General features: G+C 41.8%; 1 protein-coding gene across 1 annotated transcript in view; it reads left to right on the forward strand.

The window, feature by feature from the left end:
- The window catches only part of LMNB1 (lamin B1), a 52209-nt gene extending 31214 nt beyond the window's left edge, over positions 1–20995 (forward strand). Inside the window, exons 6-11 of the mRNA XM_019635277.1 lie at positions 4069–4289; positions 5127–5352; positions 7729–7833; positions 12567–12686; positions 17243–17350; positions 20178–20995. Of these exons, the coding sequence (XP_019490822.1) occupies positions 4069–4289; positions 5127–5352; positions 7729–7833; positions 12567–12686; positions 17243–17350; positions 20178–20219 (822 nt within the window). The 3' untranslated portion in view covers positions 20220–20995. The remainder of the gene's footprint in view (positions 1–4068; positions 4290–5126; positions 5353–7728; positions 7834–12566; positions 12687–17242; positions 17351–20177) is intronic.
- The last annotated feature ends 5389 nt before the right edge of the window (positions 20996–26384 follow it).

The raw sequence follows: 26384 nt of genomic DNA on the forward strand, positions 1-26384 counted from the left end.
GAGGGCAGTGTCACTGGCCCTCATATGTGGGATCCGAACCGGGGCCCTCTGGCGTCCCAAGCCAGTTCTTAACCATCGCGCCACTCGGTCAGCTCCCTCCGTTTTATTTTTTAATTGTGGTTTGGCTGCTGCTTTATCCACTTGAGTATGCTGGGTTTAAGGTGTTTTTTACAGATGAGAAGAACAGACTTGTCCGTGGTCAAATAGTGGTAGGCTGTGGACTTGGTAGCCCGTCTTCTGACTCAGGCTCAGGGCTGTTTCCCTGTTTACCACTTAGTGGTGTTTTCATCCTTGCAAGATTTTATGTTTTCTTCATTTTAGTAGATTTTAATGATGTTAGGCAGAGCCCAGGAGCTGACTCCTTAGGAAACAGGAAAGAAGTACCTCCTTTAACCAGACGAGTTTTAAATTTCTCTGTCGGGGTCGGGGAGGGGGAAGTAGGGATCCTCTCCTACTACTATCAGATTTTATGATGAATAATATATCTTGAGTGATACCTTTATTCATTGATAAATTTTAGCCTTAGAAATATCATCAGAAAGAACAAAGGTATCTCTTAATCTTTTCTTATTGTATATCAGCAGATACTATCTGTTGTTGAGTCATCTCAGTTTCATCATGCTGCCTGTTAGGCCATAGAATTTCCTTTCAGTTTTGTGACTCATATTAGTGAAGTACTTCTTAAATTTTATTTAAAATTGACATAGCCTTTAAAAGGCGACTTTAGAAAATATTTTTAAATAATAGAAGGTGGCACTATTATGTTTTGGAATTAGGCATTTAATATATCACTAACAGCATTTTTCTCTTATTTCTATCTAGAATTTTTACTTGGGCCACATTAACTTCGTGGTCAGAGTCTGCTTGGCTTTCAGGAGGCTCCAGTGGCACTTGGGACAGCACCTCTAATTTTTGTTTTCCTAATACCCAGACTCTGGAAACTGCTATTGCAGCTAGAGCATAATAAACTAGCACAATAAACTGTTACATAATGTAAAATAAGGAAGACTAAAACCATTAAAAGTCAGCAATAAAATTGTAGAGTTAGAGGCAGAATCTTACAGATAACCTAGACCGCTTCATTTTCCAGTCGTGGATACCAGTTTTGTGAGTGTCAGAGTTGTGTATGTCGTTAATGGCAGAATTTGGAAGAATGTAGGCCCGTATCTCATGTTGCATTCTATGTATTTCACTGTATAACAGAAGTAGTGAAGTTATTTAAAATACAATTTAAATGTTTCTATTTAAAATACAAAATGGTTCAGAGTAATCTTAAAGCTTTTTTGTATGTAATTTTTTATATTTCCCTCTTAAAGAACTCTGTAGCATTAGAGGCAGACAAAGGGACATTTTGGGGTTTACAGGCTAGGCTTAGAGGGTATCTCTGATTCCTGGGTAGTTTTGTGTCTTATCAGTTCTGTTAGATTCCATCTTCTGCCCATTCTGTTCATCTCCCATGTGGGAGATAAAGTGAAGAGATTGATTAAAGACATTTTGAAGTTAACATATTTTTTCTTTTGGAGGAAAGAAAATATAAGAAGCCTGAGAGGAAAGATGGATTTCTCAGTTTATAGCATTTTTTTTGCAAATGCAGTTGCAGTCAACTTCTCCGAGGCAGGGATTATGTTTAGCATCACCCTTAAGATGGATGCTGCTTCTGCAATAAAATGTCAGATGCTACCCTGAATTGTAATTCATTGATTGATTGTTTATTTTTTAAACAGCCTTTTTATTTTGGCATAATACTAGATTTACCAAAAAGTTGGAAAGATAGTACAGACAGTTCCCTTCTCCCTCACCCAGTTTGCCCCCACCGTTAGCATCTTAGATTACATGGTACATTTATCAAAACTAAGACGCTGAACTGGTGTCTTACTACTAACTAGCCTCTAGACTATTTGGATTTCACCACATTTTTTGTTACTGTAATTTTTCTATTCCAGGGTACCACATGTGTCCCTAGTCTCCTCTGGTCTGTGACAGTTTCTCAGGCTTTCTTTGTTTTTCATGCATGACCTTGCTGGTTTTGAGGAGAGCTGGCCCAGGTATTCTGAGACTGCCCTCCAATCTGGGTTTGTCTGGTGCTTTTCATTTTTTTTAAGATTTTTTTTTTTTAAATTGGGGAATTGGGGGATGGGTACAGTGCTGGGGAATTGGGGGAAGGGGAACAGACAAGTTGCTGTCCTTTTGTTCTTCAGTCTAGTTGAGGACATTGCTTCACTGGCCCAAGTTGGCACCATCATTGCGCTCTTCCGGGGTGAGGCAGATCAGTCGCCGGCTTCTGGACGGCCGCTCACTGTGGCTGCTGGCCGCTCACGCTGGCTGCTGGCTACATACGGTAGCCCATGGCAACCCACTGCAGCAGGGGCTGCAGCCTACGCCGTCACTGGTGACTCATGGCAGCCCAGCTCCAGGTTGAGCTGTTGTTCAGCATCTTAGCTGTAGAGGGCAGTGTCACTGGCCTTCATATGTGGGATCCAAACTGGGGCCCTCTGGCATCCCAAGCCAGTTCTTAACCATCGCGCCACTCGGCCGGCCCTGTCTGGTGCTTTTCTTATGATCAGATGGGGGTTATGGGTTTTAAGTGCCTTTCTTGACACATCATATCAGGAATTACATGACATGCATGTCATGTCACTGGGGATGTTTCCCTTTCCACATTCTGTTCTTGAGAAGCAGTCACTAAGTCCAGCCCTCTCTCGAGGATGAAGGGCAGGAACTCGGCTCCATCCTGAAGTGGTAGTATCTACATTTATTAAGTGGAATTCTTGTGTAAAGTTTTATTTCTTCTTCCCCTGTTTATTTGTAAATTTATTCATTTATTTGTTAATATCAGCATGGGCTCATGGATCTTTATATTTTAGGTTATAATCCCATGCAACATTATTTATTAGCTCAGATTATTTCAGCTTTTGACATTGGGAGTTCAGATTGGCTACCACGTCCCTCTATTGTGGCGCACTTGTTTACTCCTTGTAGTCTAAGATGTTCCAAGCTCGTCTTGTATTTTCCCTGCTTCAGCCTTAGAGTCGGCCACTTCTCCAGGGAGCCCTGGTTATTGTTACCAGAGAATGGTATTAACATATAGAAATTGAGATGTGGGCTCTGAGTATGCTTGTTGGTACTGGGGTGTCATTGCTTCTAGGCTGTCCTGTGGACAGAGCTAAGTAATACATGTATGTATGCTAACCCATGTTTACACACGTATCTGTCTACTTGTATTTATATCAAGTTAAACACGAGTTCATACTACGTCTCTTCCTCTAACCCCATGCCGCAGATTTCATCTTAGGCTTCTTTCTCGCTTATCTGTAACTTTTCTGTCTCAGAATGAGAAACCTGATTTCTGCCATACTGTTTACTTATTTGTTCAACCCCAGTGCACATGTAAAGCAGTTTCAAAATTTTTAACCTGGACCCCTGTGAGAAATAAATTTCCTAATGACAGTGTAGTGTTTTTGCATAGTAGGTACCTTTCACAGACCACACTATATTGTACAGTTTTTGCATACTAATTGAGCGTGAGAGAGAACAGCAGTCCTAAAGAGACACGGTCCTTAAAGGGATAACCAGAATCCCTTTTCTTTGGTTTCCGAATAGCCCCAGCAATTCTCCAAAACATACCCACACTTTTTATTATTTTTTTAATCAGTGAGTTTATTTTGTCAATGAGTTTCCTATCTTTTTAGTTCTTTACTTTTGTTAACTTTATACTTCTGAGTTAAAAGGTTTATAGGGGAGCCAGACTTGTGTTGAAACCCAGTTTAAAATTTTGTTTTATTTGGCCAGATACAGAAAAATTATATGTACATTTATGCCACTTCCATTTGGTGACTATATCTTTTTATAGTCTTTTGTAAGCCAAAACTTTCCTGTGGGCTGTATATTATATTGGAGGAATTTTGGTGTTTAATTTATTAAAATCAAAATCTCTTGAATTCTAATGTTAGACATTCCTTAGCGTTCTATTTGCTTTCCAGTCCAGGAAGTGGTTTATGGTTTAAAATAGCTGCCTGTGCTAATGTTGGCATGTTCCTAGAAAGTAAATGCGTTCCCTTGAATCTGAAGTCTAGAGCATGTTTGGAGAGGATTCAAGAGCTGGAGGACTTGCTTGCTAAAGAAAGAGACAACTCTCGACGCATGCTGTCTGACAAAGAGAGAGAGATGGCGGAAATAAGGGATCAGATGCAGCAACAGCTGAACGATTATGAGCAGCTTCTTGATGTAAAGCTAGCCCTGGACATGGAAATCAGCGCTTACAGGAAACTCTTAGAAGGTGAAGAAGAGAGGTAAGTAAACTTAGCTGCCGCTCTACCTCATAGTCTAGTTTTTGCCCCTACCTTTTTTTAATTAAAAGTAAATAGGACTAGGTTTTATTTTTAAAAAACTAAGGCAACTTTAAATATTTTCTCTGTTATTACTTTTAAAACCTAGGTCATAGACGTAGGTAGTGATAAATCATATTTCTACCTCAGCAACGGAAACTGTTGCTTGAGCAGTCTATTATTATAATTATTATTATTATAAATGCTGGGCTGTGTCAGGATGGAGTCTTTCCTTTGAGATTTTAAATGTTTTGATAATTTAATTTTGTAAATATCAGAATTGCTGAAAGAGACTTTATACTTATTTTTCAAATGTGGTTAGTGTATAAATTCTTTTCACACCTATTCTCAGAAAAAAATTCCAAAGGAAAAGTATCTGATTTAGGATAAAAAGCCATTCCATTTCAGTATTACGTGCATTGTGATTGTGATTTTGTAAAAAAAAATATATATAGACATGATAAGATTAAGAAAAGTGTACTAAATATAACTAACAGTGGTTGTGGTAGGGTGATGGTAGATGGGATGATGACCTTCTCCTCTGCTTTCTAAACCTTTGGCGTTAATGGTTATGTTCTATTCCTAGGAAAAACATTCCAGTTATTATGTTAAAGAAAATTGATGGTGGCCATCCTGCTACACAGCAGTTCATGTTAGTTAAGATGTGTATCACCTTTGTCTAACAGACTGTCAGTCATGTTTTGCTTTAGCAATGCATGTGCAGGATATTAATACCCATTTTTTTAAGGTAGGAAGGGCATATGTGTTTCATACACAGAACGTTTTATTTTTCCTGTGTAGATTGAAGCTCTCTCCAAGCCCTTCTTCCCGTGTGACAGTGTCACGAGCCTCCTCCAGTCGCAGCGTGCGCACAACCAGAGGAAAGCGGAAGAGAGTCGATGTGGAAGAATCCGAGGCAAGCAGTAGCGTTAGCATCGCTCATTCCGCTTCGGCCACTGGAAACATCTGCATTGAAGAGATTGATGTGGATGGGAAATTCATCCGCTTGAGGAACACTTCTGAACAGGTAACAAAAACAGACCCAATTTTTTTGTCTAGCCAGGCTTTGCTGATTGGTGGGCTGTCTTGCAATTTGTCTAATTCCTCAGCCTTTATTTGGATTTAGTAGTCTTCACAGAATAAGAGTTTCCCTCCTTTTTATATAAATTTATGTAGAAAGTATTAAAATAGAAGGGGGGAAGAGGAGTGGTGCTCTTAGTGGTCAAAAGATTTTCTTTTTTTTTCTCCTTTTTTTTAAAATTGGGGAATTGGGGGAGGGGAAAAGTGTTGGGGAATTGGGGAGGGGGACCAGCCAACTGGGCAGCTTGTGGCCTCTAAGCTCAAGGTGCTGTGTTACAATCTTTGTTGCGGGTGGGCATAGCCACCATCCCATGCTGGAGTCAAACCGGCAGCCTTGCTGTTAAGAGTGCACGCTCTATCCACTGAGCCATCTGGGCGGCAAGGCAGCTCATCTCAAGGTGCCGAGTTCAGCCTTAGTTATAGGTGGGCATAGCCCACTGTGGAACAGGCAACCTTCTTAGGAGCACGTGCTCTCACCAGCTGAGCCATCCTGCCACTTGTTGGCAGCTCAGTTCAGGCACAACATCACTGGCCCATGTGGGAATCAAACTGGCGGCCCTGTTGCTCAGAGCTTGCGCTCTTAAGCTAACTCTTAACCAACTGAGCCACTTGGCCGACCCTCAAGATTTTCTGTTTTTTAATTATTTTTATTTATTTTATTTTTTTATTTTTAGCTGAGCCATATTGCCACCTGTTGGCAGCTAAACGGCAGCTCAACTTGGGCCGGAAATTGAACTGCTGTTGCTCAGAGCTTGCACTCTTTTTTTTTTTTTTTAAGATTTTCATTGGTGAATTAGGGGGATGGGAACAGTGCTGGGGAATTGGGGGAAGGGGAACAGACAAGTTGCTGTCGTTTTGTTCTTCAATCTAGTTGTGGAGGACATCACTTCACTGGCCCAAGTTGGCACCATCATTGCGCTCTTCCTGGGCGAGGCAGATCAGTCGCCAGCTTCTGGACGGCCGCTCACTGCAGCTGCTGGCCACTCACGCTGGCTGCTGGCCACATACGGTAGCTCATGGCAACCCACTGCCACAGGGGCTGCAGCCTACGCCGTTGCCGGCGACCCACGGCAGCCCAGCTCCAGGTTAAGCTGTTGTTCAGCATCTTAGCTGTAGAAGGCAGTGTCACTGGCCCTCATATGTGGGATCCGAACCGGGGTCCTCTGGTGTCCCAAGCCAGTTCTTAACCGTTGCACCACTCGGCCAGCCCCAGAGCTCTCACTCTTGAGCCAGCTCTTAACCAACTGAGCCACTTGGCCGGTCCAAGATTTTATTAGCCCTTCTTTACAGAGCCAGCACTTTTTTTCACTCCTGGTTATTTTGTCACAGTGGCCTTCCTAAGGATGAATTATTGTTACTCCCTGCTCTAGCCAGATTTGTGAAAAGCTGGTGTTTGGGTGTAAAGGGTGGGTATTCTTTCACAGCCATTAACTTTGCGAAAGGAAGGAAATATGAACCAGACTCAGATATATGCAGGGGGCCTTTTTCTCTGTAAATGAGTAAACTCATGCTAATGACTTAATTTGTATCAAGAATAGTATGAAACCGTCTTGAAATTATTTGTTTAGAAGTAAACATAAACAGGGAATTCTGCAGTTTTGAACTGGGGTTTTGAGAGCTCAGTGGTGAAGGTCCTCCCTGACTAGGCACGGGGCAGCTGGGGTTCCCCGGGGTGTGAGATGATGTCAGAGGAAGGCAAGTCTGGGGATGCCCGGGGCTGCGGTGGGATGGATGCCACTAACTGAAGGATACGCTCACGATTTGTCCAATGTTGTTTGTGAAAATTACTCTTTTTCTCACCAGAGCTATTAAAACTAATTTTTCATGTGGATGAAGAAACAATTTCGACGGGCCACGGGGTCCCAGCAGTTCTGATACTAAAGAGAATAGGCTCTAAGATGCGAAAGGAAAACGACATATTTTTTTACTTCCGTTTCTAAGCTTATTTGCGTATTTTGAAAACTTAAAGTAATTAAGTATTAGATGTTTGTAATTATGATTACAACAGCTAGATTGTATTGTGAATGTAAAAGACCCACCTGATTTAGCAGTGAATATGACCATTTAATTTGGTTCACAGCCGTTTTCTTCCAGTTTTGTCCTCTTTAAAATTAAGCACCTTAATAACTAAAGCTGCAGCATTGTTGAAATACTGTTTTGCTAATGACAAAGAAGCCATGTTTTCTTTTAATAATGGGAAAACATGAATCATAGGAAGACAGTCATAAAGCTAGTTTAACTGCCTGCATTGATTCATTTATTTGATTATTCTATAGCTTTTTTATATTTGAAGTGACCTTGTTCTATTTTGTTCTGTGATTAGGATCAACCAATGGGAGGCTGGGAGATGATCAGAAAAATTGGAGACACATCAGTCACTTATAAATATACCTCAAGATATGTGCTGAAGGCAGGCCAGACTGTTACAGTAAGTGAATGTAGTCATCTATTTAACTCCATGGTCTTAACTAACAGTTCAAGTAATTTAAGAAAATTTTTGGCTTAAAGAGAAGCATTTTAGAAATGGGCATTAAAACATCTTTGACATTATTAGGGAATCACATGTGCAATTAAAGACTGTAAAAGTTCTACCTTATTGAGAGCAGTAATTAACGATAAAAAGTGAAAGAATTGACCTATGAATTCTTTTTATTTTGCCTACTCTAGTAGATATAAAACAGTTGTCCCTTGACTGATAATAGTAGCTCAGTATAATTCAGGAGATCCTGCTTGGCGTAAAGGACAGTTAGGGAGATAATCTGTTGATACCTCAGTTTTGGGTGGGCATCAGAGCCATCTGGGTAGTGTTTTGGCGTCTAGGCCCCACCTCACCCTTAGTCAATCACCACCTCTGCTATTGGGACAGGGACCTATATTTTCAACACAAGTCATTAAGTGATAGGCACTGTTGTAAAGAGCCACGACTTTAAACACAGTATTTTAGCAAGAGCAACATGTTGTTCTTACATAGTATCTAAGGTTCTGGATTTACAGAGATGCGCTATGAGCCATTCTGACTATTTTGAGTTCTAAATGGTTCACTATTGCTATGCTCTAGATTTCACTTCTTCAATAGTTACTAAATATCATTTACTCACTTTTTGGAGATGTATGCTTCATTGAACAAACCCAAAAATTCTTTGCTTTTACTTAGTAAGTGATTTAGCGAACAGTAAAATCCATTAGCTTTGATACAGATTTTAAAGAAGTCACTATTTTCACCCCTAAAGAATGTAGAGATGACTCTCTTTATTGATTCTTTAAAAGAATATATTAAACACGTTTTACATTTTGATTGATAAACCTTACTATAGTGTTTTAAGATCCAAGGATCAACAGATTAGAATTTCTCTTGAAAAACGTGTATTTATAGAGCTTGACACCACATTGTGAAAATCAAATGCTAATTTTATAATAATGGGTAAAAATGGGAACAAATATCCTAAGTATTATCTTTTCTTCTCTTTAGTAATTACTATAGTGAGAGAAAATTGCTCGGTCTTATTATGTGTCTTATGGCGCTGCATAATGTAGTGGAAAGTATCTGATATTTTAATTCAGAAGATTCAGATTTAAGTGTGCTCTTCTTCTCTAAAGTAATGCGAAAACATGCCCATCATCTGCGTTTTCCCCTGAATGTAGTTCCTCAGGGACTAAACAGATATACATTCTATAGGTCTAATGGAGATCTCGATTATCATATAAAATAATGTAATGCATTTTTTTCTTTAGTAGCTAGCATTAAAGGTGATAAGAAACTCTTTGGAGCCTGGTAGTAGCAATAAGTGATCTGTAAAATTGTACAAGGCAACGGCAAAGATGAGTTTAAAACTCTAGAAGAAAAATAAGAGAACATAAATAGGTAATTTAAAATTTTCTTGTAGCCGCATTTAACAAAAGTACAGATGTGAAATTAAGTTTAGTACTCCATTTTATTTAACCCAGTATATCCAAGGTATTATCATTTCAACATGTGCTCAATATAAAAAATTACATCCAAAGAAAAAAATTACATCAGATATTTTACCTTCTTTTATCTAGCTGAGTCTTCAAATTTACAGATATCCTTACAGTAGATCTCAGTTTGGACTAGCCACCTTTCAGGTGCTCACTAGTCACATGTGGCTACCATATTGAACAACACAGCTCCAGGACATGTTAATTTTAGGTGAAACTACCCACTAAGATTACTGACTTTATATGATTATTATTACCACTAAGCCAACTGTATGATTCCACGTGGATGAGTGAAAAGTATTGTATGAAATTAGGAAAACACTAACATTTCACGTAATCTGAAAGTCTGCCCAGAGCCAGTTTCATTTTTCAGTTTTGAAAGTGCTCTGAGCCCTTTCCATTTATAATGCTGATGGGATATCTGGAAAATGTAAGTGAGCATCTAAAGAGGAAGGACTTGCCTAATCAATACATAGATTTTTCTTCCCATTTAAAACTATACCTGCTGTACCATCTCCAATCATCCTTTTGCTTCATATAGCCTTTTATTTTGTAAAACACTTTATGGGCTAGAAAACTTTTCTGTCTATTTTCATGTGACCTCTTAGAAAGACCAGGAGTGGTGGTAGCATCTCTACAGATGAGGACATTGCGTGTAGTGACTGGTCCAGGATTCACACCTACTTTTTTTTTTTTTTTTAATTTTATTGGGGAATTGGGGGCGTGAACAGCTTTGGGGAATAGGGGAAGGGGAACAGACAACTTGCTGTCCTTTTGTTCTTCAGTTTAGTTGTGGAGGACGTTGCTTCACTGGCCCATGTTGGTATTGTGATCATTGCGCTCTTCCCGGGTGAGGCAGATGGTCACTGTCCATTGGATGGTAGCTCGCTCACGGCAGCCCTCTGCAGCTTACGCCGTTGCCGGCGACTCATGGCAGCCCAGCTCCAGGTCGAGCTGTTTTCACCATCTTAGCTGTAGAGGGCAAAGCGTCACTGGCCCATGTGGGACCTGAACCGGCAGCCCTGCTGCACAGGGCTTGTGCTCCCAAGCCAACTCTTAACCAACGAGCTACTCGGCAGCCCCACACCTACGTTTTTTGACTCAAGTTTTCTCCACTTTACCCATACTTTTCTGCCAATAAGTGCGTAAAAAACATGGCAGAATTTCCATGCTTATGAGAAGGGAAATATAGTTATTTTCTTTGTTTTGCCTTTCAATAGCAGTCATGTTATCCATTGAATAATGGGTGATTTGTTCATTTCCTGTGTTCTTTTCGAAGTTCAATCTCAGATACTCCGGGGCATTGTGATACTTACTGGTCCCTGGTTGGAGACATACCAACTTCCGTTAAGAGGATTCTATTGGGTTGTCGGAAAAGTCATGACTCATGTTTGCGATAGATGGCAGTAGTACATTTTTGGAAGTACTAGAGTTATTCACATCTATGTTATTGCTATGTCATTTGACAGCTGACAGTTCTAGCTTCATTCTAAAAAAAAAATTGAGCGATTTGGTTGAGTTTTGGCGATTTTACAACAAGTGGAAGATGGAAGACCAAACTGCATTTTTGCCGTATTTTACTGTTTTACTTCCATAAAGGGAAGAATGCGTGTCAAGCTTGTGAAAAGTTGCGTAAAGTTTATGGTGACAAGGCTCTACAAGAACGTCAGTGTCAACGATGGTTCATGAAATTGCATGCTTGTGATTTTGATCTCAACCACGTTCCTCGGTCAGGGAGCCCCACTGAGGTTGATGACGACAAAATAAAGGCATTGATCAAGTCAAACCCACATTACACGGCACGAGAGATTGCAGAAACATTGAACGTCCATCATTCAAGCATTCACGACCACCTGAAGAAGCTGGGATATGTAAGCAAGCTTGATATTTGGGTTCTGCATAAACTCAAAGAAGTTCATTTGACGGCACATATAAACATCTGCAATATGCTCATTAAACATTAGGAAAATGATCCTTTTTTGAAGCGACTGATAACTGGTGATGAGAAGTAGATTGTTTACAACAACGTGGTGCACAAACGGTCTTGGTCCCGACGTGATGATTCGCCTCAAACGACATCGAAAGCAGACATTCATCAGAGGAAGGTTATGCTCTCAGTGTGGTGGGATTTTAAAGGTGTCGTGTTTTTCGAGCTCCTACCAAGGAACCAAACAATCAATTCGAATGTGTACTGTAGGCAATTGGACAGTTTGAACGAATCTATCATCCAGAAATGTCCAGAGCTTGTTAATTGTAAAGGAGTTGTGTTCCATCGCGACAACGGGAGACCATACACAAGTTTGATCACCCGTCAAAAATGATTGGAGCTTGGATGGGATGTGTTGCCACACCTACCATACTCGCCTGACCTTGTACCGTCAGACTTCCGCTTATTTCGCTCTCTTCAAAACTCCTTGCATGGTGTATAATGTTCAATTCAGATGAGGCTGTAAATCAGCACTTTGTTCAGTTTTTCGCAAATAAAGACAGGTCCTTCTATGAACGAGAAATTATGAAGCTCACTGAAAGATGGCAAAAGTTTATTGAACAAAACGGGCAATATATCATTGATCTTTGTTTTTTATATAAATAAATGACCTTTGAAAAACATAGACAAAATACTTCATGACTTTTCCGACAACCCAATATTAGATAGGCTGTCTGCTGTAGGAGTTTTGTGAGAAGTTAGTCATCTCCACAGCTCTTGCTGTAGGCAGCTGGAGGGGGTCAGAAAGCTCCCTTAACATGGAAGGATGGCCCGTAAAACCCATAGAATAATAGAATGCTAACAGTGAGAGCTAATAGTCTTTGAGCAAGCCCACCACTCTGTGGTCATCACTTGTTCCTCCCAACAAGCTCATGTATTATAGATGCTATTTCTGTCCTATTATATGGATGACAAAGGTAAAGTAACTTTCTCAAGGTCAGCTGACATGTAGAGGAGCCAGTATGTGAGTGTAGGTAGTTTCACTTCAGAGCCCTGTGTATCATCATTTTCATTTCTCAGATGGGGAAACTGAGGCCTAGATAAGCTCTGGGTTCTCCTTGACACAGCTAGTTAATACAGCAAGTCTGAAACTAGGGCACAGGCCTGAGACTCTAGGATCAGTCCTACAAGGTGTTCAGCTCTTGTCATAACATTGCTGTCATTGGCATGTGGGATGGCTGGGTTCTGAGTAGACTGATGTCCTTTTTTTCTTCCAGATCTGGGCTGCCAATGCTGGTGTCACAGCCAGTCCTCCCACCGACCTCATCTGGAAGAACCAGAACTCTTGGGGCACTGGTGAAGATGTGAAGGTTATATTGAAAAACTCTCAGGGAGAGGTATGGCCATTTTGTCGGTACCACTACAATGTCAGTTTCGTCTGCAAGTCCATTATGCAAGTGTGGTTTCTTTGCAAAAATCCAATTGACATGTGAAGTAACTGATTGCTTACATCAGACCAAGACTGCTGAGTAATTCAAGGTGAAGTTTACTTCAGATTTTAGAAATGAAAGATGAGTGTATCAGAGAGTACTGATTATTAGCACAGCCTCGAGTCAGCCTGTGTTCAGCATCTGTCTTATGACTTTGGGCAAGTTCCTTCACCTTTCTTAGTTTTCTTATTTTAAAATGGAGATGATAAGACAGTTAATATAAGTGAGATAATATTAATATAATGAGAATATGAATGAGACAATCCTTGGGAAATGCTTGGAACAGTATCTGGCCTCTAGTAAATGATTATGTTATCAACTTTGTTACTAGCTCTCAGACTGTTTGTGAAACTGATTGAAGATCTGCTTAGGGTATGTATTTTCAACATGCCAGTCCTAGAATTCTTATCAAAGAACCTTACCTACCCCCACTGTCATGTAAAGGCACCTCGGCACCCCCACCACCCACACACCCGCCTAGAAATGAGTGTCTGCAGAGGAAGGAATGGTTGCAGGTCGATCCAGTGTTCCCCTCGGGTTCCTTCTGCACCCTCATATGCCACGCGGACCTCCACCTGCGTCATGCTTGCCAGGCTGTCCTCTCACTAGAGCAGTAAGCACAGTGAGAACAGGACCTATTCTGATTTTTTCCTGGCAGTGTGCCTGGCGCATAGTAGGCATTCAGTAAGAATTTACTGGATAATTTTTTTAAAAAATCAAACATGGACCTTCACTTAAGTTCAGAGAAATGAAGTAATGAGCAGTATTCTGTTGGGATCTGTGGTGTTTGCATGAGAAGACCTGTGCCTGGCCACCTTCCCACCCACCCCCCTGTGGATGTCTGCTGGTGCTTAGACTGCTCCTCATAGGGAACTCATTGTCTGCCCAGTGAAGAGGCCCCTCATCTCAGACTGAGGCTGAAGATGAAACGGCATCTGCTTTTTCCTCTCTGCACCTCAGTGTAGTAGTGTGAGATTTGGGGTGCATCTGGGAATTCACCTCCCACTACCTGCCAGGTTCTCAGGGTCGGGGATGTTCACAGACACCTCAGTAGACCACAGACGTCAGGGGCCTGGATCTGCCTCCTGTTCTCTGTGCGGGGGGCCTTGCTGGCTTCTGCCTTCAGCACTTTGGGGTCCTTCCCAGCTCTCACTGGTACTGCTGCCCCAGAGCTGGGATTGCCACAGCTCCTATGCTGCTGACACGTGACACTGGCAGAGGACATGTCTGTTTCAGAACAATGTTACGAGTGGTGGTTTGCTCAGATTGAAAAGCGCTGTTACAAAGCAGGTGAAATAAGCTTTTGTGAGCCATCGAATCGAGTCACTGTCCATACATAGTGTTTTTCTGAGTGAAAACGTTCCAAGTTCAAAATCATCTTGACAGGAGGCTATCTGGATGCAGTGGGCTTAAAGGCTCACACAGTAGGCACAGTGACATGTGAACAAAGCGGACACCACGCCGTGGGATATGTCCTGAGGCAGTGTTACCCACGACGTTCCCCAAAGCCAACGGAAGCCCAGGTTGCCCTTCGTCATTCAAACCACCGGCTGTCAGATGGGTTGTTCGGCTTGTCTTTTCTTTTAACACACTTCTACTTCCTGCTTGCTAGGCTCTACTAAGTGACTTCTGTCAGAAGTAAGGAAAGTATCAGGAATGTAGTTCTCCTTTATTCCTCTGGTTGTCACATAAGTACTTTTGGTATTTATTTATTTAGTTCTGTAAGAGCATGTTTATTAGTAGGTCCCAGACCATATTTGCAACAGTCTGTAATTACCACCATAAAGACCACTTTTCTGTAATATTGAAGGTAATTGGCTCAAGTCAGTTTAATTTTTTATGTGTATTTTCTTCTTGCTGCGTCATGAAAAATGTCAGGAAACCCAGTTAAACTGGCTTTAAAATAATTGGAATATCTGATTTCACAGAACCAAAAATCCAGAGATTGTAGTCTTGATCTATTGGCTCACCAGTGTCTCCAGAGATCTCTCTGTTGTCTCTGCTTCTCGAGTGGTCTCCCTCGTGGATTGAGGGTGGCTGCCGGCTGCTCCTGGAGGGGCATTGTCCGGGCTTCTTGTGGGAAAGAGCAGCTCCCCCCAGGAGGCCCCCATCTTGGGCTTTAGTCTCATGTAGCAGCTCGGGTCCCATGCCTCTCTAAACCAATTCCTGGAGTCAGGAGGACAGTCAGAGCTTGAGCCTTCTTCCCCACTCCATAGCTGGGTCCACCTGGCTCCTGTGACACACGTGTCACATCTCCATGGGAGAGATGGGCACTCCTGTGAAACTGGTGGCTCCTACTGAGAAATGAGGGAGGGGGTGCTGGATGATTAAAAACAGCAAATGTCACCATGGTAAATAAAATATTTTTGTATGAGGGGAGTAAAAAATCAAGCAGTTTCTGTGTACCTTCCAGAATATAGGCATAACTGAAACTTTTGTAGATGCAAGTGATTCCTTATACAGAGATATCGGTTTAATTTTCAGCTCCTCCATTAACAGAAACCTCCCTGGTGTGTAGCATTTGCTGATTTCTATGGTGTAACTACTCCCACTGTGGTGATTTCAGGCTGCCAACAGGCCATTACTGAGCAGAGTTGTGAAGAGACGAGCACATTAGTGGTTCTCGATGGTCTCAGGGCACTAAATAGATTGAGATGGGTGTGCCTTTACGTGCCCAGAGCGCTACAGGGCAGACCGATACTGCATTTTATAGAGATCGTTTATGTGTGTCTTTCAGGACACTTGATAGGCTGGGGTGTCTTGCTGAGGAATTTTTTTGGTAAAGACACTTATCTACTATCATTGTGGACTAATAACATAGTTTCCTGGGCCTGAACCTCCTAACAACTTTTGGTTTTAAATTTGTTATATTATTTTTCTGTCTAAATTTTTAGACATTATTTAGCTCACTCATTTTCCATACAGGCTTTCTGCATTAGAGTAATTGGTTTTTAAATGTTGTCAAATGAAAAGTGCTTAACTGCGGGCTTATATTAAAAGTAGTTATGTTGAAGTAATTCATAATTAAAGAAGTTGAGCAAGTTGCTGTTTTCTAAGCATCTCATTTGAGGCTAATAGTCTTAGGTCCCATCATGAGCTTTAAGAGCCAGTGCTTCCATATGAGACGTGTGTACACTGGCACCAGCTGCTAGAAGCTAGAAGGTGAGAATTCTTAACAGATTTTTTCCCTTCTTTTAAGATGAGTTGCGGAAAGCTGGGTACTTTGAAACTTTTTGAAAATCTTTTCTGTTTTGTATGCCACCATACCCCAATCATATCTTAGTTCTAACAATTGTAATTGATTTAAGGAGCCACATGCTTTTTTATGAACGTTAAGTAATTTGGTTACAGCAGGCTGATATTTGTGAAATGGCTATTTGGGTATACATAGACTGATCTCACAGAATTGAAGTTTCTGGCTAATTGAGAGACTCAAAATGGTCCATCTTCCCTGGCCTTGGGGAATTATCAAAATTCCCCACAAAATACTACTGTACTACCTTACTTCACTCACAGAATATATCCTTGGACATATTTAAAATTGAAGTCTCATTTCTGTGATACTTTTGGTTTTCTTCCCCTGCCATTTTAAACGAGCTGGTCTGTGTTAAATTTCAGATGAGCTTTGACATTATGTTAGTCCTTCCTCTTCCTCCAGAGAAAGGAGTTGTCTTTCGTGAGTGACTTTAGGACATGGTAGAGTAAAATTGAGTGCCCTGCAGCACGAGAGGACACTCACTCATGGGCACCACATCATCAGGGCAGCCTCATTCTTAAACAGAAACACTGCTGCATTTGTGCAAGTCAACGTTCTCTACAGGAAAGTCAGCTGTACATGGCCTTTCGCTAGAAAATGGAAATCTCCTGCCAGCGAATGCCAAGAGATTGCGGGATACACTGGAACTTCACTAGTATGTTAGTATTAGTAAATAGGGCTCATTTGTCTTGATTCCATTTCATTCAAGAGGAACCAGCTATTTTGAAGGAATGTGAAAAGAGATTTTTCTTTTCATCTCATTCATCGGGTGGTCCTGTTGCCACCATGGTCCCTGAGATCACAGCTGCTGGCCTCCGACTTCATTTTATTCAGCATTTATTTAGCACCTTCTCTTTGCTAGGAGCCTGAGAGCTGTACTCTGAATTCATGTTGAGTGTTACAAGAATTTGGTATGCCAAATCATTTGCAGAATTCTTAGTAACAGAATTGGATACAAAGCAGTGGTAACTTGTCAGCAGATATTTCAAATGGATACCAGGAGCTCCCCTGCAAGGAATAACGAAGATGTAAGAACTGCTACTAATTATGCAAAAATTCATGTTCAGTAGCTAAAGCTGCTGATGAACCATTTAAAAAAAAGTGATGTAGGAATGCTTTTTCTTAAACTTAAGCAAAGAAAGGTTCTCCTCCCCCAAACCGTGTTAAGTGTGGTTTTTACTTAAAATCAAACTGCTCTTGTTTCTAGGAGGTCGCTCAGAGAAGTACAGTCTTCAAAACAACCATACCTGAAGAGGAAGAGGAGGAAGAAGAAGCAGCTGAAGTGGTTGTTGAGGAAGAAATTTTCCACCAGCAGGTGTTACTTCAGTATATTTGTTAAAATTTTATTAACAGAATTACATGAAAACCAAGATCAGTAGTGGAGTTTGGTTTTACCCCCTATTACTTGATGAACCAGATCAGTGATCTACAAGTGGGATTTGTTTTTCCAGAGGGGATATTCCAGAGAGTGTGTTAGGTACTGGAAGAGAACGTTAACACCCCTTCTCTAACTTTTTTCTCATATCAAATTTCAGTTTTGACTTTTGTTTTATAATGTACATAATATGTTGTGATAGGACATGTGTATCACTTATAAATAAGTATATACAGATTGGAATGCTCAACATTTTTTTCAGGGTTCTGTGATGGAGAAGTTTAGATCACTATATGAGAGCAAACATCTGCACATGAACTTTAAAAAATAACAAAGCAATATTCAACTTCAGTATGAAACACAATTGTTGCTATATTAAGTTCCTCATCATCTAATTGCAAGACAGATTTTAGCTGATGCTTGGGCTTTTGAGAGCCCTTGAAATAAAGAAACTCCAAATTTGATCTCAGTTAATTAAGTTGGAATTATTAATAACTAATGAGCCTTCAGTTTATATTCTCAAGCTGTTTGAGCCTGATCATTAATCAAAATTCCTATCCTTATCCTTAAAAGACTCCGTCTCCAGGCTTATAAAGCTGTTCGTTTTGCTTCATTAGCCCCAGTCCTACTCCAGACAGCCATTATCTTAGGTGTTCAGCACCATGGTTGAGAACCACTTGAGGTAGGTTCTATGAGGTAGAATGTATTTTTGGTTTGGACTCCTGCTCATACATTTTGGAGGAATAGTTAAGAACAGGTATTTTAGGCTTGATTTAATACGAAACAAGCACAGGATCCATTTTCTCCCCTTAATAGAAGCATTATAATGACTGGAAGTAGAATAACAATGTAAGATGTCTCAAGGTGCCCAACAAGTGGCTCTGATCAGGAGTCCAGAAAGTCAGATGCTGGAGAAGGCTCTGGGCCCCTGAGTAGTTGAGAAGATCTCTGGGAAACGTGTTTGCCCGGTATTTTGAAGGATGCGCAATTATTTGGGTCTGAGAAGGCAGATGACGGTGTTCTGAGGGTGTTTGAATGATCTGTTGTTATATTAACAGACCACTCCAAAACTGAGTTGCTTAAAACCGTTTCTTACTTTCCACGATTCTGTGGTTTGACTGGGCTCAGTGGGGCAATGTTTTGCTCCACACGATGGAGACTAAGTCAGTCACGCAGTTGAATTCAGCTGAGAGCTCGGCTGGGGCTGAGGTGTTTTCCACGGCTCTCTCCATGGGGTTTATCACTTGGTAGTTTAGCCCAAGCTTTACAACATGGCAGTTGGCTGCCAAGAGGGTGGAAGCAAAGAACACTAGGTCCCTTAAAGCCTGGGCCCAGTGCCGGCCGAGTGGCGCGTTGGTTAAGTGCTGGCTTGGGACCCAGCTCTGAACAGCAGGGTCCCATTTCGGATCCCACATGAGGGCCAGTGACGCTGTGCCCTCTATAGCTAAGATGGTGAACAACAGCTCGACCTGGAGCTGGGCTGCCATGAGTCGCTGGTGACAGCGTAGGCTGCAGTGGGGCTGGCCAGCAGCTTTCGTGAGCCACTGTGAGTGGCCGTCCAATGGTCAGTGAGTGACTGCCTCACCCGGGAAGAGCACAATGATAATACCAACATGGGCCAGTGAAGCAAGGTCCCCCACAACTAGACTGAAGAACAAAAGGACAGCAACTTGTCTGTTCCCCTTCCCCGATTCCCCAATAAAATCTTTAAAAAAAGCCTGTGCCCAGATGTGGCACGGTATCTCTCCTTACCATATTCTCTCAGGCAAAGGAAGTGCAAAGGCCAGCTCAATTCCAGGTAGGGGAAACAGTCTACTTACAGGAGGAGAGTGGCAAAGAATTTGGGATGATCTTTAGTTCTTCATAGGGGAAATGTCAAGACTGAAACACCAAGCGTATCTGCCCGTCCTGCCATGTCGTAGGGTGTGTGAGAGGTACATGCAGTTGGAAGGTGTTAAATTGACGTAGTGTGGAATGCCTAGGCAAGTAGCCACCCCACACTTTGGTGCAGAGGAGAAACTGAGACTTGAGAAGGGAGATTGCAGACACTGAGCGACTACACAGATGGAGGTTCATTAAGGCATGGTGGCTGAACTTGGGTGAGAGAAGGAAAAAAGAAGGTCAAGATGCGTGAGGTTTTTAGCGTTTGTGATCAGAGAAAAGTGATATCAGGCTTTAAAAGAGGGAAGGTGGAAGGGCAGATCAGCGAGTTTGACTTCACATGAGAGGAAGAGTCCAGGTGGCTTTTGGAGCTGATGAGAAGTTTTTGTGGTGACCTTCACATTTGAGGATGAACCCAGTGCAGATGCTTTGGGATGTGAAAGCTGGGGGTCCAGCCAGTGTGTTCTCTGCTTGGTTGTTCAGAGGGAGTCCACTGATCTCCTGTTTCCTGAGCTATAGAAGGAGGTTAGTGAACCGTGGTTTTCAACTTTAGGTATATATTGGAATTACTTAGGGAGCTTTAAAATCTTATAAAAATACTCTTACCAGTTAAATGAGAAATTCTCATTTAATTGATTTAGGGATCAATATCAGAATTTTTTTTAAAGCTCAGGATCTGAGTGTGCAGCTGGAGTTGAATCACTGTTCTGGAATTTGTTGGAGTTTTCTGGAGAAGTCCCTAAGAGACGGTTAAAAAGGATAAGTGGGAAATGATGAGGGTCCATTTGAAGATAGGTAATAGGGATTTGTAGCATCTCTTGTCTTACTTTAAAATACTGTGATCCGTTTTCTCAGCACTAAGTTTTCTTTCTGTTTTCCTCATCAGGGGGCCCCGAGAACATCCAATAGAAGCTGTGCAATCATGTAAACTTTTCAAGTCAACGGTCTTCCTCGAAATAAAGAAGTATGGTAATCCTTACATACAGTGCAGAGCATTCTCAGAAGCACAGAATATTTTTATATTTCCTTTATGTGAATTTTTAAGCTGCGAATCTGATGGCCTTAATTTCCTTTTTGACACTGAAAGTTTTGTAAAAGAAATCATATCCATATACTTTGTTGCAAGATGTGAATTATTGACACTGAACTGTGTACTGTTTGGAAAGGGTCCCTCAAATTTTTTGACATTTTTTTGTATGTGTGTTTTTTGTTTTTGTTTTTGGTTTTTTTTTTTTAAGTTCTTGTGAGAAGGGGAGGGTTGGGTCGATAAACCACTGTGTGTTTGGGCATAATTTGAAGATTGCTTCATCTAGATTAGCAATCTGCTCTTGATCATTCTCTGCTATATATAACGGTGCTGTGAGGGAGGGGGAAAGCATTTTTCAATATATCAAAATTTTGTACTGAATTTTTTTTGTAATAAACAATCAAGGCTACAAATTTTTTTTAAAAATAGAAAAGAGAAATTTTGTAAGATGGCAATATTAACCTAATCATGTAAGCACTCTGGATGAAGGATTCCACAAAACTTTGTTTTATGGTTACTTCTTCTCTTAGATTCTTAATTCATGAGGGGAACGGGAGGAGGGGGAGGGGGAGGGAAGGGTTTCTGTTAAAACGCGTTAGTTGTGTTTTTTTAAGATAGTGTAACTTGCTTAAATTTCTTATGTGACATTAACAAATAAAAAGCTGTTTTAATATTAATCTATTGTCTTTTTAAACTTGTGCTCAGTGCTTTCCATTTTTTAGCTTATTAACAATAAGACCTTTCAAAATGGAAACATAGGGGACTGTGGGAAAAGACACTGAGGAAGATACTTCTTTTAAAGGGGAAAAATGGAGATTATGTTTCTACAACCTAGTTTTGCTATATTTTAAAATAGGGAAAAGATTGATTAAATCCACCTTTTAGAGGAGTAGGGTACGAATGACATGAAATGGGCAGGCATGTGCTATGTGGGATAGCTGTGTTAGGTATGGTGGTAATTAGGGTGTCATTTGTTAAAGGTTTAGGGAATTTTTGTCTTGTGATTGCTTCTGCAAAGTGAATTCATCTTGTAGAAAGTAGAATATCTGAACCATACCCAACAGATGATAACATTGCAGAAGCTAACCCAGAGTCCATGTTTGCTTTTCTCTTAAAATATTCCTGCAGTAAGCTGTGCAAAGACTACAAGCTTTCACTTGAAAATAACTCACCAGGTCCCAGAACTACTGTGCTCTGCAGATTTACTGCGTACTCTGGTGCCATGCAGAGACACAAGATAAATGCTCTGTTAGAAATTTTGTCTGGTGAAGCAGATGAAGTGATAACTTCTCAACGCAGATTTATCTTCAGAATGAGAATGGCAAAGCAGTGTATGGCCAGACCTGCTGGAAAACTTTGCCACAAGGTGGGGTTCTTGTCATCAAAATTCACCCCAGGCACTTGATTGCTGGCTAAATTAGGTTATAGAAACCAACACTTTAATTAGTTAGAATAAGAAAAATTGGCAGTTATGATGCAGAAGAGGAGTATATACTCGAGTGAAATTTAGAGTAAAAATCTAGGACTCAGTTTTGTGCCTGTGTCTGTGTAGGTGGTACATTAAGTGTATTCAAACTAACAAACTTTAGATGAAATTGAGGTTTCTGAAAGTGAGCTGCCCCTACGGCTCTTCCACAGAACATTAGAGAGGCAGAGGGCCGGAGCACAGGCTGCCTCTGTGGATTAATGTGTCCTTGTCAGTGGAGGTTGGGGATATAACATACAAAAGTGCATTTCTGGACTTACTGAACTATTTTATAACAAGTATGAGCTCATCTCCCCTCTCACCCTTACCCCATTATATCTTTGATTATTATATTTTCACCACTATTTTTATTCAGATCTATTTTTATTCCTTTTGTTCTGCTCTCATCTGTTTTCTTCTGGCTGTTCTTATTTTGTTGAATATTATCTCCATTCGCCGTTCTTCCCTCTGGGATTTCTTGTAGACTTCTATTAAATCTATCTTTTCATGTTTTAGATTTTTCTATGCTGTATTCTCAGTAACCACTTTGTATTTATCTCACTGATTCTGTTCTGAGCCCTGTGTAAGCTGTTTGTCCCACCCATTGAGTTTCTAATTTCATTGATAACTATACTTTTCATTTCTGAAGTTGCCTTTGATTTTTTTTCAAACTAGCCTTTCTTTTTTCATTATAGTTTCTATTCTTTTAAAAACCACTACAATAAATTCTTTTGCAGTCTCTAATTAGTCCTTTTTTCTTGCGTTCTTAGGGATGCTAATGTTTCTGTTAGCGGCTCCTGCCAATTCCCCAACGGTGGGTTTACTTCATCATGGGGTTTTTAGGATTGTGAACTCATCTTCAGCAAGAGTTGTTTATTTTGTGAGCGGTCTATGTCCCAGAGATTTGATGGTGTTGCTATGGAGTAATTTGGGGGTTTCCTGTGACAGCTCCCCCGTGATTGTAATGTTTTATTTTTTTTTCATGTGGTAGTGAAAATTCACTACGACACTGTATCTAGGTATTATCTATTTTTCACAGGTTAACGCCCCTAAGTCCCCACTAAAGTTTGCCATTGCCCTGGACTGGCCGGCGGCATCCTGGTGGTGTGAGGGGTGGGAAGCACTTGGTTCTGTGCTTTATGCAGCGGCCCCTGAGCTAGGTCCGCTCCTTCGGGGCCTCAAAGCCACCTTTCCTTTCCCTAATTCCCAGTGCCCGAGGCTTCTGTTTCAGACTTTGAGTTCGGTTCTTTGTTCCTTTATGGCATCTGGATATTTCTTGCTCTTTTAAGCTTGACTGTATAGTGCAGCCAAAATTTAGTTATATTTTATCAGTTTTATAGTGGAAGGAGGGAAGGTCGCCCTTGTCAGTTTAGACAGCCATGATACATAAATACATACACACAATGACTTGCACGTGTGTATATTTGTGAGATATGATTATCCTAAGTCATGTTTCTCTTGGTTTCAATCTCTTACCCACCATCCCTTCATCAAATCTTAAATTTACCAAGAAATTTATCTGAATACCCCTTCTCTTTGTGGCCAAAACACAGGTGAAAAACAAGATGAGAAATTGCAAAGAATCTTTAAATAATCCATCTTTAAATAATCCATGCCTCTGGATTATTGGCTCCTACACAAAATGCAGATCTTTTTAGTTCTAGTGCACGAAGTAGCGTCACGGATGTGAATTTTAGGAGGTTCCACCAGAGGAGAAGGACTTAGGGTTCAAACTTTTGAGTCCCTGAAGTAAGGTTCTGGTGTTCCCATGATACTTATTTGGCAAAACTCAGAATTCTGAAATTGGGGCTGACTCGTCTTGCCTCTCCTACCAAAAAAAAAGAAAGAAAGGGCACCGGAGGAGGTGGCGTTCTAGATTCTGTTCCTGCCATTTGCCTGCTTTATTAAAGGGTCGTTAGAGCCAAATTGAGGGGAATGAGGAAAACATTTAGGCAAAATACGTGTGAAACTCAAAAGATATTTCAGGTTATCAGAGCTTCACATTAAGTGTCACCTGGGAAGAATAGCTAATTCAGAGGACGATACTGGGAGTGGGTGCTCCTTGCTGCTTTGGAGGGTCAGAGCGAGGGCAGAGAATAACCTGATAGTCGAAGAGCCTGCACAAGACGAGTGGAATCAGTTCACTTCCTACCTCCTGCCCCTCACTCCCACACTCCTGTGTTTCCCTTCACTGTTAGCAGCACCGTAAATCCTGTCTCGTGCTGACATTTCTCCAGAGACAAAATGCACATCTCAGTTTAAGGAGACAGCCTGCCCAGTACCTTAATTACTTTATAACAATAAAACGCGTACCCGCCTAGATTTATTATGTCAGTGCTTCCTCCACCGATCTGAATCGGAACTTGCTTGAAGTGCCAGCCACATTTGCTCTTAGAGAAATGCAGCTCTTGTTCCATTTCAGTGGTTTTTATACTTCCTTGGCTGTGTTTTACTTCACGTGGGCCCCAGTCTGTGGATCCAAAAGATTTCTCTGCATTTTGTATGCCATTTTCTTCGATACTGGTGTTGATTTCTTTGAAATAAGAAAGCCCTCACTTGCCCCGTAAGCCTTCTTTTGTGACCCACTTGGCCCACAGCTGTGTACCTAACCCTCTCTGCCACCAGCACCTGCCAGCCTTCTGCATGTGTCCATGGGTCCAGCTTTGGGCGCAGACCTCCCCATATGATTGTGCACGTACCTTCACAAGTATTTAGTTTTCCCCAGTGTTTTTCTGTTGTTGTTGTTTTTTTTTTTTTAGCTGAGCCATCCTGCCACCTGTTGGCAGCTCAGCGTGGGCCGGGAATCGAACTGGTGACCTTGTTGCTCAGCGTGAGCTCTTAACCAACTGAGCCACTAGGCTAGCCCCTTCCTCAGTGTTTTGTGACTCGACCTGGATAATTTTTTTCCAACTATCTGGTTTGGTCTGTGAATACACTCGGGTATTTCCACAACCCCCTTCCATGTAGTCCTGTGTCCCATGACGTAAGTGTCCGCTGTGTGACCACCCCAGAGGGAGACATGTCTCATTGTGTGAGTAGGTCTCAGCTCTGGCAGAAACTGGCTTTCTAGCTTCCTGGCAGAGAAGGATCTTCAGAGGACTTGTTTATTATCTAGTTTCCCGAACTGTGAGTCCCAAGCCACTTGTTCCTTTTCTCTCTTTTTCCCTCCTTTTTTCCCATCTGAGCGCGGGAGCCTCCCAGCTCACAGCGCCCTTGAGCTGTGCTCCTGTTTCACTGAGCCGCCTGTCAGCTGGCGCTTTCTCTTCCAAAGCCTGGGATGTGACCCAGCCTTCCCCTTAGCTGCCAGCTCCCCACTCCTTTGTTAACGCTGCCTTCCAACGGGTGTCAACAAGGAGCTGAACGCAAGCTCCTCCTGGCGCCAAGTTTTCCTACGGACCGTTTTCCCAGCTGCCCGATTAGATCATTTCTCAAGGTTTTGTCCTGCTAAGAGAAAAACTGTTAGGAAATTTGAACCTTGGCAAAAACAAGTGCTGAAAACATTCACTGAGTGGCTGTTGCAAAGTTCTCACCATTCTGTGTCATAAAGAGATAGAGGGGCCTGGGCCGAACTCTGAGAGGTGCAGCCATGGAGTCACCAGGGAAAGGGGTGCTTCTGTTCCCAAATCCAGGGGGAGGGGGCGCCTTTTGTGGAGAAAGAAGGGTTTGGGCACCAGAGTGGGGTGCTTTGGGTGACTCAGGGTGACCTCATGCCAGAAATTCCGATATGAGCCTGAAGTTGTTGTATCATGTACTTGGGGGAACTTTTGGGGACCCAGCTAAGAAACTGGTGGGGACAGGGTTCTGGAAACACAGACTGTTCTGACACTGTGGAGAGCCCAAAATATCACATGCTGGTCGCTTCCTTACACATGGAATAGTTCTATTCTCCTGGAGGAGGAGAGAAAAGCAACACAGGATCCAAAAAGAGGGAGGAGGAGGGGGACGGGAAAGCGTCATGTGTTGAATGTTCTCAAAGCCGGGCACTCTGCTCGGAGTTGTCACGCTACCTTGCAGCTCTCAGCACCACGCCGTGTGAGTGGCGGTGTCCTTGTTTTGCAGATGGGATGCCGTGTCCAGAGGTTAAGTCATTTATTCACTCAGCCATTCCTTCAGCCACTCACGGGGGGATTTGGTTGGCCAGGCACTGCACAGCAAGGCAGCAGGAATCCCAAGATCGGGGACCCCGTTGTTTTTCTGGGAACTCGGTCTGATCACACTGGTGATCTATATCTTTGACAACTATGCCCATTCTGCTATCCTAGGCAGCTGTCTGAAAATAATTTTTCATTTACAAATAAAAACGGTGCTATTCATGGTCCAAATTAATAGGAACAATTCCAACCATCAGATAATCCCCAGATCCCCATTTTAAATCTCTGTTGTTTCAAATGTTCTTCAAATTAATGGCAAATGTAATAAATACGGTTTGCACGGTGCAGTTGAGAAAATGCTTTCATGTAGATGAGGCGATTTGTGCCTCTCAGCCCCTGAAGATGTGACAGTCCAGAGTGGGCAAGGCCTTGGGCCCCGAGCTCCTGCTCTGATGGTCTCCCTCCCACGGCACCCCTCAGACAGAGCTGCCCACGGACTGCCCTTTCCCG

The sequence above is a fragment of the Hipposideros armiger genome, unplaced genomic scaffold, assembly GCF_001890085.2.
Source record: "Hipposideros armiger isolate ML-2016 unplaced genomic scaffold, ASM189008v1 scaffold_21, whole genome shotgun sequence".
Classification (NCBI taxonomy): domain Eukaryota; kingdom Metazoa; phylum Chordata; class Mammalia; order Chiroptera; family Hipposideridae; genus Hipposideros; species Hipposideros armiger.